The sequence below is a fragment of the Stenella coeruleoalba genome (genome assembly GCF_951394435.1).
Source record: "Stenella coeruleoalba genome assembly, chromosome: 8".
Classification (NCBI taxonomy): Eukaryota; Metazoa; Chordata; class Mammalia; order Artiodactyla; family Delphinidae; genus Stenella; species Stenella coeruleoalba.
This window is the reverse complement of record NC_137154.1, coordinates 55,887,119-55,901,142: the sequence shown is the minus strand read 5'-3', so window position 1 is coordinate 55,901,142 and position 14,024 is coordinate 55,887,119. Positions and strand designations below refer to the sequence as shown.

Sequence of the window (14,024 nt, the reverse complement as noted above, 5' to 3'; positions counted from 1 at the left end):
CTCTTTATAATTTACCAAGAATTTCCTTGTGAGTTGTCTCGTTTGATCCTCACAACTACTCTTATGTAATATTTATTACCACCTTCTACATATGGGGAAAGAAGTTCAAAGTGTTTATGTAACTTGAGGAAGATCACACCTGTGGACACTGGCGGACTGAGCTAGGAAGTGTGCTGTCCTGACCCCAAATCCCTCGCTCTCTCTATGCCATTCACCAGTCAGTCATTCGTTCACCCATTTGACAATCCATTTTTGCAAGTAACTCTGCAACAAGGTAGTCAGCTCAGAGGGCTTTAACAAAGGCACAGAATGCTCTGGAGGATGGGGCGAGGGAGCTCCAGTCCGTCTCAGGACGATAGAATGTGGGAGCTGGAGGGACCTCAGAAATCGCAAACTCTCATCCCTCCATTCTGGTGATGGGAAATGAAGCCTCCACAGGATCATCGCTAACAGGGAGGTAAAATCAAAGAGTCATAGGTACTTGGTCCAGAATCATCATGCAGGCACTGTGACTCCAAGGGCACGGCTCCTTCTTTCCCGGGTGCCTGTGTGCACATGGGCGTGCAGGAGGGAGCAGGAAGGGCTTGCTCTTCCCTCCTCCCCTCCTTCCTTTCCCTCTCCCTCCCCTGGCACCTCCGCCCCCCTCCCCACCCACCCATCAGGGCGCCATCGTCTTTTGACCATAATGACAGGCGGAGGTCTCAGCAAGTATGTCCCCAAGGTGCCACAGGACCAGAGGGCATAAGAGATTTAGCAGCCAGTGTTGACAAGAAATGGGCTTCAGGAAACTGAAAATTCCCCTGTCACTTTCACGTGAACTGCGTTCTTGATGCAGCCGAAGGCACTGGAGATGCTGTACTCCAGAGACCACTGGGAAGGGCGAGGGAGGCAGCCCGGCTGCGGGGCGGGGCTCTGGGCTTCGGGACGGGCCACTGACTGCCTCGGGGGGGCCCCCGCCCTGGGGAGCAGAGGGACCCAGGCTGGGGTGAGGGAGCAAGCAGACTTGGAACAACGGCCTTGGGCCGGGGCCTACGCCATTCTGAGAATGGCCCTGAGCTGAAGGGGCAGATAGATGAAGGTGGCCACATCTCATATGTATATTATCTCTGGAGCTTCTTTTTACATTAGTAAACTACCACATGCACATTGCAGAAAATATAAAACATTTAAAATGACATAGAAGAAAGTTAAAACTACCTCTCATCCAGATAACGGTTAACATTTTGATATATACCCCTCAAGCTTTTGCTCTCCTTCTCTCCATAATCTGTCTAATTTATTGTATTTTTTTCCCCAATTGGGATCAAACCGTGCTTACAGTTCTGCAGACTGTTCTTTCCACTTAATACATAGCAAACATCTTCCCATGTCATTAAATATTCATCTATAACATCACTTTGAACTGCTGCACAGAGTATTCTAACTTAAATGTATGAACTAAATGTACTATAATTTATTTGGCCAATTCTCTGTCATTGGGCATCTGGGTTGGTTCCAGTTTTTTACCATTATTAAAAATGGCTGTGATGAGCACCTCTGTAGACAGGGGTGTACAAGAGTGAATTTCTGGAAGCGAAATTGCTTATCCAAAGGTTTATACTTGCTTAAATAAGCCCCAAATTGGACTGAATGTCAAGGACTAGAAGGGGGCTCGGGAACCTAAGGCAATGAGCCCCCAGGGGTGGGTGGAAAACTCAGCTGGAGGGAGCAGCTGGCAGCCCATGTGCACTATGGCTGGATCTCGTGGGGAACACAGTTGGCAAAGGGCTTCCCTTAGTGCCAGCACCTCCCAGGGTGATGTACCCAACGTCCCAGCCTCCACGGCCACCCAGGCAAGAAACAAAGCATCCTTGCCTCAGACCTGCTGGCTGCAATCCCCTGCCTGCCCACCTGTGATCCCTGCCAGCTTCCTGACCTGGCTCAGAGGAGGCTCAGACACGGGGCCCAGGACCTCTGAACCCCTCACTCCCGTAGCCGCTGTTGTTGATCTCTCCCAGGTGGACCTGTTCTCTGAGGTGCTAGAAACCATTATCGAGAGCAAGGTTTCACCAACTTCAGTGTGTACAGGAGCCTCCCAGGGATTTTGCTGAAATGCAGATTCGGATTCAGTAGGTTTCAGGTGAGGCCTGCCATTCTGCTTTTCTGACCAACTCTCAGGTGACGCCAGTGCTGCCAGTCCAGCGATCACCCTTGAAGGAGAAAGATCCAGTTATGATTTCCAGCCCCACGTTAGAATCAGCCAGGAAGCTCTCATGCCTCTGCCCGAGCCCCACGCCCAGGGATCTGATTTAATTGATCAGAGGTGGAATTTGAGCACCAGTGCTTTCTTAAATCACCATCGGTAATCTGAATGTGTGGCCAGGTTTGAGAATCACAGGTCTGGAACTATGTCAGACAAGAGCCAGTGTTACTTTCTCTTTACATCCCCAGCACCTAGCCGTGTATTAATCCATGAACTCAAAGAATTGAGAAATCATCCTTCATGCGTGTGGCAACAATGCATGAAGCATCTTTCTTACTCCTACTTCAGCCTCCAGACTCCATCTGCCTTCCCCTCCCGCCTCTGCAACATTAGCTGCCATTATCTGAGCGCTTATGGAGGGTCAGACTCTCTGCGCCACCGTCATTCCTGTTTTACAGATACGAATATTGAGGCTCAGTGAGGTAAAGTAACTTGCCCACGGTCGCAAGTAGGGGGACTAGGGTCTGAACCCAGGCCTGTCTGACTCCAAAGTCTCTCCTCTCGCCTGCTTTTTTGGTTTATTTGTTATCCCCTTCTTTGTGTTTTTGTCAGTCGAACGTAGACCACCAGATGTCTCCGTGAGGGCTCTTGCGTGCTTTCTGTCTGCTCGGGGGCTGATATCCATGGTGGATGACAGGCTGCTGCGGGGATCAGGCAGGACTGCCATGTGCTGGCACTTGGGACATTGTTATGGGCTCTAAGGGGTGTGGGATGATCAGTGGTGGGCACCTGGCCAGGCATTTGAGTGTCTGTCTCTCCATTGTCAGGTTCGCCTGGAGTGGCCCACAGACTTAGCCACCAACCCGATGGACAACTCCCTCTATGTCCTGGACAACAACGTAGTCCTGCAGATCTCTGAAAACCACCAGGTTCGCATTGTCGCCGGGAGGCCCATGCACTGCCAGGTGCCCGGCATCGACCACTTCCTGCTGAGCAAGGTGGCCATCCACGCAACCCTGGAGTCGGCCACTGCCTTGGCTGTCTCTCACAATGGGGTCCTGTATATCGCTGAGACCGACGAGAAGAAGATCAACCGCATCAGGCAGGTCACCACCAGCGGAGAGATCTCACTGGTTGCCGGGGCCCCCAGTGGCTGTGACTGTAAAAATGATGCCAACTGTGATTGTTTCTCTGGAGACGATGGCTATGCCAAGGATGCAAAGCTGAACACCCCGTCTTCCTTGGCTGTCTGTGCTGACGGGGAGCTCTATGTGGCTGACCTTGGGAATATCCGAATCCGGTTTATCAGGAAGAACAAGCCTTTCCTCAACACCCAGAACATGTATGAGCTGTCCTCCCCAGTCGACCAGGAGCTCTACCTGTTTGATACCAGCGGCAAGCATCTGTACACCCAGAGCCTACCCACAGGAGATTACCTGTACAACTTTACCTACACTGGGGATGGCGACATCACGCTCATCACAGACAGCAACGGCAACATGGTAAACGTCCGCAGAGACTCTACAGGGATGCCCCTCTGGCTGGTGGTCCCAGATGGCCAGGTGTACTGGGTGACCATGGGCACCAACAGTGCACTCAAGAGCGTGACCACACAAGGACACGAGTTGGCCATGATGACGTACCACAGCAACTCTGGCCTTCTGGCAACCAAAAGCAATGAAAATGGATGGACCACATTTTACGAGTAAGTACCAAGACCAGGCTGTGATGGTTTTGTTTCATGGATACATTGTAGGATTAGAGGTGAACTGATGAAGTGTTAATTTGTGGATGTGTTTTATTTTAATTCACTTGGGATGCAAACCATGACCTATTATATGTTTTGCATGTTAATAACCCAGATGGTTACTCCTAGGAAGGAACATGGTGTAGTGGAAAAGGCGTGAGCTATTTGGAGTCAGAGGAGTTGGGCTTGAATCCAGCTCCACGATGATCTTAATCGCTCTAGGGCTCAGTTTCCACCTCTGTAAAATGGAAACAGAGGATACCTGCCCAACATACTACAGGGAGGTGATGTAGATGAAAAGTATCAGTACTTGGTTAAGTGCTAGCATCTTCATATGACCACTGTCCAGAAATGTGGCAATGGGAGAAAGAACAGTTCCATGTGGAAGAACTGTCCATGTAATCAAAGCCCACATCTTTAAGTTTCAAAAACTTTCTTTCGGGCTTCCCTGGTGGCGCCGTGGTTGAGAGTCCGCCCGCCGATGCAGGGGACACGGGTTCGTGCCCCTGTCTGGGAAGATCCCACATGCCACGGAGCGGCTGGGCCTGTGAGCCATGGCCGCTGAGCCTGAGCGTCCGGAGCCTGTGCTCCGCAACGGGAGAGGCCACAGCGGTGAGAGGCCCGCGTACCACAAAAAAAAAAAAAAAAAAATTCTTTCACTTTTACCATTTTGGATGGAGTTTATGAAGTGCATTACATGCCTCCCTTCTCAAACACATTATACAGACATAATGAAATCTTTCTTTTATGAGTCAGGGTCATTAATAGGAAACAACAACAATGCATTTGATGCTGCTGTTTGAAGATAGTTGCCAGGAAGTGAAGAAGTGAAGCTATAGAACCCTTCATCCCTGCCTGAAGTGATTCTACGCTGTTCTCTCATTAGCTCCTGTGCCTAATCCACAGATTTCCCACCTCCTCCCTCAGGGTGGCGCTATCGTGTCACTGTTGGTTTCAGTCGTGGGACTGACTTCAGTAGCTCACTTCCCTTCTCTTCATCGGGGTAGGGCTTCTTAACTGGTGTAGTCATAGAACCAGACATTCAGCTTATTATAATCCTCGCCAAAATTAAATATATAGATACACGGTGTTCCTCTATGAGGTATTTTAATGAATGGACTTTGTAACATCTGTTCTACTTGGATTTCTTTGGCATCTTTTTGAGGTCTTAGCCATGTTCCACACAACTGAGACTGGCAAATACACGACCCTTAGATAAGTACGTGGAAGATGGGGAAGGAACTAGCCTTGCTGCCCGTCACTGATGGGCTAGGAACTGCATTATTGCATTCAGTCCTCACAACAGCTCTGGAAGATGGGTGACAGTATCTGTTTTACAGAAACAGAAACTGAGGCTCCGAGAGGCTCGTTTGTTCACTGTTCTGTAGTGAGAACACAGCAGAACAGGGATCACCACCCAAGTCTGTCTGATGCCAGAGCTCATGTGCTTTCAGCTCTGCCCTGCTGCCCCTTGGCTGAGTTTGTTAATCCCAAATGAACCCGAATGCTTGAGCTGTAAGTTTTTCTCAAGCTTGATCAAGCATCAGTTTCTCACAATCCCAGAATCCAAAGCAAAGGGAGCTGTAATCGATTTTTAAATATAATTTGCACACACAAAACAAGTCACAGCAGCTTATACAGAGTTCAGGGGCTAAATTCCTTTCTCCAAACAAGGGCCTTGTAAATTACAAAGAAAAGACAAAGATCCAGGAAAACAGCAATTATCTTGATTAACTAATTGAAATGGAAATACGTTAAATAATTCAATTTTCCCCCCATTGCCCAATGGAGATCTCTAATTCGTTATTTAGCCAATACAGGGGTTTCTTTGTCTGAGCAAGTGGGTACACTCAATTAGTTCCCAAGGTCATGCCCTCAAGTCCCAAACTGAATGCTTACACATCACTGCAGCCATTACTCTCAACCAGCCCTGAAACTGAAAACCATTTCCTACATCTCTACCAGAAAGCATCCTGTTCCTCCCTCCCTGTCTTCCTTGATGAAATATACGGCCATATTTGATGTTTTATGAAGAATTCCAAAGTATCCACTTGATAGCTATACTCAGGAGTAGAAGATAAAAGCCCTAAAAGAAAAAAGTGAAATTCACTTTTTTTTGAGATCCTACTGTGTGCCAGGCTCTTTCCCATTTAATCTTCACAGCAACCTCAGATGGTAGGAATTATCAATTCCATTTTTTACAGATGAACAAACTGAGGCACAGAGAGATTAGGTAACTAGTCTAAAATCACACAGTGAGCGCATAGCAGAGCCAAAACACAAGTCCATGTTCTTTTAATTACACTAACTGGGTTCACCTAAATTCTTTGCAACTTAACTATATGGTAGGGATTAAAATAGTACCTTTTTCATAGGGCTAGTCTAAGGTTCAAAATTTCAGTGAGATAAAACATGGAAAACTCAGTGTCTGACTCATCATAAGTACTCAACTGATAGCTGTTGCTACTGTTATTATTTCAAGCAGTATTAATATTAGTATTTCAAGCAATATTAGTGGCAGTACAAGTAATTGCAGAGATGATGTTTGGGCATGGAAGGTACCCAAGGCCTCAGAGCAGCTATGAGTCACCTAATCAAAGGAGCAGACAAAAGTTGTAATTGAAGTAGGTAGAAATTAGAGGGCAGACCAGAAGAGCAGAATCAAGTGTCAAGTCTGAGGGATCAAGGTATGAACTAGGAAAGGGGTTAGATCCTTAAGAATATCAAAAATGGGCTGGAAAAAGACATGCAGAGTGGGTCAAAGGTTGTGAACATAGCAAGGATACCAGATACCTATTTTCACTGGATGTTTGCCATGTGATTCAGGGGCAGACTGGCTTCCAGACCCAAGTCTCAACCAGACAGAAATAACACCTGATCTACTCCATTTCAGGGCCATTATGGGGATCAAAAAACTAAATAAATACTGAAAGTGAAAATACTTTGCAAACTATGATGCTCCCAAGAAGTAACGGTCTGATATTATTATCATTATGGTAATTCTCAGCACAGATTTGGACAGATTTTGCCGATGCACATTGCTCCAGTGAATTTCCCACTTTTAGCTCCATGAGGCAGCTTAATGGATTCCAAACCCAAATGCTCTAATATTCTTTTTTAAAAAATCAGCCCAGGCTTCCCTGTTACATGGGCTATTACTGAAACAAGTTTCAAGTTGGCTTTATCGATCCTCTCAACAGATTAATACATCTAACATAAACACCCCACACTTTAGAACAACTTGACTTAAGAGTTTATAATTCTGCGGAATCAAGGTTACTTTTCTTCCCTCAGCCCACAGGTCTGCTGGTAGGAAACCTCAAAGGGGTCTGTAATGCCTTCTTCATCTCCAGCGTGTGGCATCATTAATTTCAGGCTTGGGCTCCTGGGCAGATGACATTTGGTGACTAAGAAAATGGCCTGAATAGCTGAGGCGGGTTCCAAAATTGTCTTGCTGGTTAGGCATGAGTAAGTTTCATAGGGGCAAGTGGCTCTGGCATCCCATGGTGCCCTGTGACAGCCCCTGTCATCCTTATGCTCGAGCTAACCACTCTGAGATCCTAAGTAATGTATCTCTGTACAAGCTTGGGGCTTGCCACCTAGTAGATGCTCAGTAACTATTTTATGAATGAAATTCACATTCAGGAGAGAAGGGGGATAATGAAGGAAAGAAAAAAATATGCGGTAGCGAGAAAAATACTAGGTTTACATCGCAGCTCCAGCACTATCAGTGCTCCCAGCGGGAAATTGAATTCAGTTCAAATGGTTCCAATGAAGAGACTTGGCTTCCAGTTTCTGCTTGAGGATGTAAGAGCTAGAGAGAGCATTGTTCCCAACCTTACAATGAAAGTAAGCCAAACAAATGGCAAATTCATGAGTTTTCCTTGAACTCCTTCTCTGAAGTCACAGGGCAACCAAGTGGCCAAATCCAAGGAGAGACAGAGTGTCACATCGCAGACAAGATGTGAGCGCTAACTTACCTGGTAGATGCAACCAGTCCCTGGGAGGAAAAGTTCAGCTTGGTGAATCTATAAAGGCTCAGTGTGTACTGGCAAGAGAGTATGAAGCACTTGGAGACTGCAGAAATTGGGAGAGTCCACATCCTCCGGAACTTTTCTCCACAAACCCCGCTCGGTACTCACAGAAAAGACTAGGGAAAGATGTAAGAAAATATCCCTTGTGGTAGACCTGGGGGAGGGGTACAGCAGCTGCTGAGGGAGGGGCGCAAATTTCTGCCTGCTCCACCCAGACCCCTCTCACCTGATCTCCCACATGGAATAAAAGGCTTAATCTGTGGAGAGGAGGGCAACAAACACTATTCTACTTAGGTACTGGTGGAAAAACCATAGCAGCTGAATGAAGGAAGAAAAAAATTTCCAACTACTGCTGGAAGAGGAGCAGGAATATGTAATGGGCCCAGACGGACAGCCTGAAAGGGGCAGGAGCATTGAAGAGGCCACACCCCTGAGACTCAGGGACACGTGCAAATATAAGATTGAGGCTTAATCAGAACAAAAGAGAATTCTCTCAAGCTCACCAGCCACCACCACTAGCTAAAAAGCTAAACATAACAATGAAAAGCAGCCTACTACTGGGAAAGAGATACAAGAGCCTAAAAAGAGACCCTTTCTAAGGCCCGGCACAAAGAGGGGACCTGAAACTGAGAATAGAATAGACACATTGAAAGAAAACCCTCTGGCAAACCAGTTTCACATCCTAAACTCAAGGTATTGCTGGAGGAATGTAACGCCTGTGATGCACTAAGGTTAAGCGTAGAAGTAACAAATTTCAAAGCCAGCCCAAATCCTACCTAAATTAACTTAAACTCTCTCACTAAAGTTTGAGCAGAAGGAAACTCATACTCATACCCCAAATCTATTACCTCATTGTCTACTGTGTTACACAAGATGTCACACTTTCAACTGAACATACAAAAAGGCAAGAAAAAGCAATACACTCCCAGTAGACAAAGTAATCATCAAAACCACACTCAGATATGACACAGATGTTGAAACTGTCTTTCAGGAATTTAAAGTAACCAAAAATTATGTTAAAGGTGCGAATGGAAAAGGTGAACGGCATGCAAGATCAGGTGGATAATTGCAGCAGAGAAATGAAAACTAAAAGAGAGAATTGACTGGAAATGCTAGAAATGAAAAACACAGTTACAGAAGTGAAGACTGCCTTTGATGGGCTTATCAGTAAACTTGACACAGCCGAGGAAAGTAGATAGGTCAATAGAAATTATCCAAACTAAAACACAAAGAAAAAAAGAATGAAAAAAATACAGAAAAGGGCACCAAGAACTGGAGAACATCAACTGCTCTAATATACATGTAATTGGAATTCCAGAAGAAGAGAGAAAGAACAAGGCAGAAGAACCATTTGAGGAAATAATGGTCGAGAATTATCTGTATGTAATGATAGACATCAAACCACAGACCCCAAATGTCAGAAAACACCAAGCAGAATAAACACACACACACACTATACACACATAGATCTATGCATATCATATTCAAACTTCTGAGTACAAAAGAAAAAGAGAAAATCTTGAAAGCAGCCCCCCAAAAGGCATTTTTTACAGAGGAGTAAAGAAAAGAATCACAGCAGACTTCTCATCAGAAACCATACAAACTAGAAAACAGAAATGCTGAAAGAAAAAAAGAAATCTGTCAACCTAGAATTCTATATCCAGCAAAAATATCTTTCCAATGAAGAAGTGTTATTAGAGGTATAGGCAGGGATAAGGGAACCAAGAAAGAACAGTGAGGCATCCAGGCACTAAAAACAGTGAACAACTATTACCAACCCTCGGGATGAAGGGCAAGGCAGGGAAGGAATACGATATTGTTACTTACTAAAGCCCAGTGGGAGCTGTAACCATGAAGGAGAAGGCATCTGGTAGAAGCTGTAATTGTAGGTGGATGCACCCACTGTTAGAAATATGACACCAAAGGACATGGAGAGTAGGGAAAACTCCTCCTTTTGACCTCCAGTCTCTTGCCATTTCCTGCCATTGACTGAACCCAACCAGAAGCAAGCTATCAAGGGGCCCCAGGGATGCAGTCTGCAGGAGTCAGCCCCTCTGAGCACAGAGAAGGGCAGAGAATGGATCTGAGGAGGGAACAGAGAATAAACAGCACAGACATTGACTGGCTCTGTGACATTGTACACATAAGTGGCAGAGCCAGGGTTCAATGTCAGATCTACCTGAATCCTAAGCACTTACCACCAGATGCATGGCCTCAGATATAACATCAGTGAGAGCTAAGACCTGAAGTGATAGGGTGGACCAGATCTTAGAAATCCTGAAGACTACAATTCATTGTTGGGACTTAATTCTATGGGAAATGGGCAGGAAGGACAAATTTTTATTGCAGAAGGCAACAAGTAGCCTGGTTCTGCTGCGGTTTTGGAGCAGCTGCAAATGGTTTAGTGATGCCAATCTCTTACAGTGACCTGGGGTCAAGGGAACCGTTGGTGTGCATGGGCTGTGAACTCTAGTTATTCACAGAGGTTACAGTGGCCATTTCCTCCATTTCCTCTTGTTGGTGATGGTGTTGTTTGAAACAATCATAGATGAAAGTCGTAAAAATCAAATCTTTATTTTCAACTAAAAAGTCCCTGATCAGCAAAAGTTTAGTATCAGAGAGGCAATGTGGCATTTTCCTCACCAGCCACGCATAGCAAAATGGCTCGAGATGTGAAGTATTGAGTGTGAAGAAGAAAGCTTTGCAGTGTATGTGAAGATACCCTTTAGTGGTCCTCTTCTGAGAGCCAAGTTCACAGCCACTCTATGAATCTTTTATGTGTGTTCTTTCCTCGTGCTCCAAAGATCCTTTGGGAAAATGAGTGAAGAAAAGTCAGTGAAAGGCACTAGTAAAAAGCCAATCACCTGGCCGTCTCCATCATACCCCCAAGGTGGGGCTCAGCATCACTGCAAAGTCAGCTGTAATGGTAGCAAAGCAAAGCATCTGGAAGAGAAAACTGTCAGTTTTCTTGACCCAACTTGAGATTTCTAAACCCAATTTTTTCTTTAACATAGTTGAACAGAAAGGTTTTGATCTGAAATGGCACCATCTTTATGGGAAGCTTGATGAAAGAACACAGACTTTAAGGTCAGACAGACCTGACAGAATCTACGTTCCTCTGTCAGCTGTGTGAACTCACTCAAGTGACTTATCCTTTCCAAGCCTCGGCTTCACCAGTTGTGAAATGATGATAATAATGCCCACTTTCAAGATTGGTCGTGAGGGCCTCCCTGGTGGCGCAGTGGTTGAGAGTCCGCCTGCCGATGCAGGGGACACGGGTTCATGCCCTGGTCCGGGAGGATCCCACATGCCGCGGAGCGGCTGGGCCCGTGAGCCATAGCCGCTGAGCCTGCGCGTCCGGAGCCTGTGCTCCGCAACGGGAGAGGCCACAACAGTGAGAGGCCCGCGTACCACAAAAAAAAAAAATGGTTGTGAGCACAGTGCTCAGTACCTAAAATGTACTCTATGAATATTAATGAATTTGCGCTTCCTCATATGGAAAGTGAGAGGTAATAGGGATGGAGTTCTTAGTTATTCTCATCCCAGGTCTTGAAAAAACAACAATGTCTACTATTTATTTATTTATTTATTCATTCATTCATCCAAGAATTATGTATTGAGTACCTTTTATATGCTGGGTCCTGCTTTAGGCACTAAGAATACAAACAAGGTCCCTGTCCTCATGGAGCTTATATTCTAGCGGGAAAAGAGAGACAACAGTCAAGTAAACAAATAAACAAGATGATAAGTGAAAATGGTAAAATAAGATAATGTGGTAAAGATGGGAGGACCCATCAGAAAAGGTGATCAGGGAAGGCCTTGCTGGAATAATAACTTTTGAACTAAAACATGAGTCATAAAAGGAACTAGCCCTACCAAGATTGGAGGGAAGAGCATTCCCAGCAAAGGGAACAGTCAGTGTGAGCACCCCAAGCCTGGTTTGAACTCAGTGTGTTTGGAGAACAGAGGCAATTGTAATGGAACAGAGGAAGTAGGAAGGAATAGGGTTCAAGGTGAAATCAGAAAGAGGCAGGAAAGAGCAGATCATTCAACCAACACTCATTCACATTATTGAGCATCTACTATATGCTGGGCAGTCTCCTAAATTCTGGGGATACACCAGTGACTGAACAAAGTCCCTTCCTTCAGGGAGTTGATAGTCTGGTGAGGGCAGTCTCATGGGGTCCTTGCAGGCCCTGGAAGGAATTTGCATTTAAATATGTTACCGTGTTTCATCTTCAAGTATCTCTCTGAGACAGGTATTATTACCCTCATTTTATAGAGGAGAAAACAGAAGCACACAAGGTTATGTTATATAACCTACCTGAAATAGCATCATTTGTGATAGGAGTTGGATGGTTAGCAGAAAAACAGAACTGAGTGCCCACCCTCTAGGGTTGCATTGCTAGCAAGTGTAGAGCCTGGTTTCAAAGCCTAGACCACCTGGCTCCAAGGACCTTCCCACACCAACATGTTCCTTCTGTTCCTCTCCAACGGAAAGGAAGAAAATTAGCCAGTAATTTAAGTAAAGCTGCAACAGACTTATCTAAGCCATTGTCCAGAAGTTGTCCCTCATGGGGCCAGGGTTTGAGGCAGCCACTTGTAATCCAGGGAGCGCAGACAGAGACCTGTCCCCAACACCCTGTTGGGGAGCACCAACATCCTTTCCCTTAGCAGCTCTGTAGCAGGAAGAGAAAGGGCCCCACCAAGGGGGCCACAGGGCAGAGGTCAAGGTCCAGAGGATGGGCAGCTCCAGCTCCTCCCCGCAGAGGCAGAAGCAGCAGCGTTCTGATGGCATAATCACAGGTATTGATCAGGCGGCAGAGAGATCCAGTGGCATTTCTCAAGCTCCAGGAAGTGCTGAAATGAATGAATAAGGGACAAGAAAATTCTATAAATTGGCTGTTCTGTTGGACGTTCATTTAATTAAGACATTCAGTCCTTCTAATGGAAAATGTGAGGAATGGAAATTACTGTTTTTGGCCATCTCATATAAAATAAAAGCAGATCTTGAAAGCAGGGGGCCTTTTCATTGTATCGTCTTCAGGCTCAATTTAATTATGTGTTACAGGCCACCTTCAATAATAATTACGATTGTCTGCCTTCATGTAAAGCCTCTTTCTATCTTGGAGACTAAAACTCTGGGGAGATGCCTGCGGAGATTGCTCAAGTATCGTTTAGTGAAGGTGCTTGTTTCCCTATTTGTGCATTCAGCAGATGTTTATCAGGGACCTACTGTGTGTCAAGCCTCTGTCAGGTCCTGCAAGGGGTAGCGTGTGAATGAATGACAGTCTGTCTTCTCCCGCAGAGCAGGAAAGAGGCCTCACACGTCCAGTCATGCATTTGTTTATTCGTTCAGCCAACACTCCCTGCCCGTCTTCTCTCTACCAGTCCCCATGCCGGGGAAGCTGAGGCGAACTAGCGGCCAGACCTCCAGGGTGGTGGACTCGAGATCCCCAGTCTAGCTGTCTGACTCCACGACCCTGTCCTGACTCAGGCACTCCGAGGCCAAAGTAAGAGACAGGCTGTGCGTCAGCTCTTATGATGCAGGGGACACGTTCTGTGATAGAGCTGTGCCAGAGTATAACTGGGAGAAGAGCTGGGGAGACCAGGGAGGGCTTTATGAGGTGGCCTGTGAGCAAGGCCTTGATAGAAGTAGTATCGAGCCGACATCTGAGCCCTAATTAATAATCTATTCAGTCTTATTTGTAAGACTCCAAAACTCCATTTTAAGTATCTTGCGTGGTATAATAAATCTTTTTTATCCAGTTAGGTCAGGAAATGAGATTAATAAAGAGTGTGTACATGGATCACAGGTGTTCAAAGAACCAGACTAGAACAGCATACTCATCCCATGAAACTGTTGGACTGAACTGGATCTTCCAGTTGATGTCAAAGATGACTTGGGATCTGACAGCACTCAGCTTACTCACAGACCACAGATACAGTTAAGGTGACCAGGGCAGAGCCAGTTTGGGGGGCGGGGGGGTCTTGATTTTTGGCTCAGAAATTTGGGATGCCCTAGTAATATTTTACTGAAAAGGCCTAGAGGTTGATATTG

General features: G+C 45.9%; 1 protein-coding gene across 1 annotated transcript in view; it reads left to right on the top strand.

Annotated features, from left to right (window-relative positions):
- TENM4 (teneurin transmembrane protein 4) overlaps nt 1-14,024 on the top strand; it is a 2,953,681-nt gene that overhangs the window by 2,905,940 nt on the left and 33,717 nt on the right. The window contains exon 41 of the mRNA XM_079930721.1: nt 3,010-3,887. Within this exon, the coding sequence (XP_079786847.1) occupies nt 3,010-3,887 (878 nt within the window). The remainder of the gene's footprint in view (nt 1-3,009; nt 3,888-14,024) is intronic.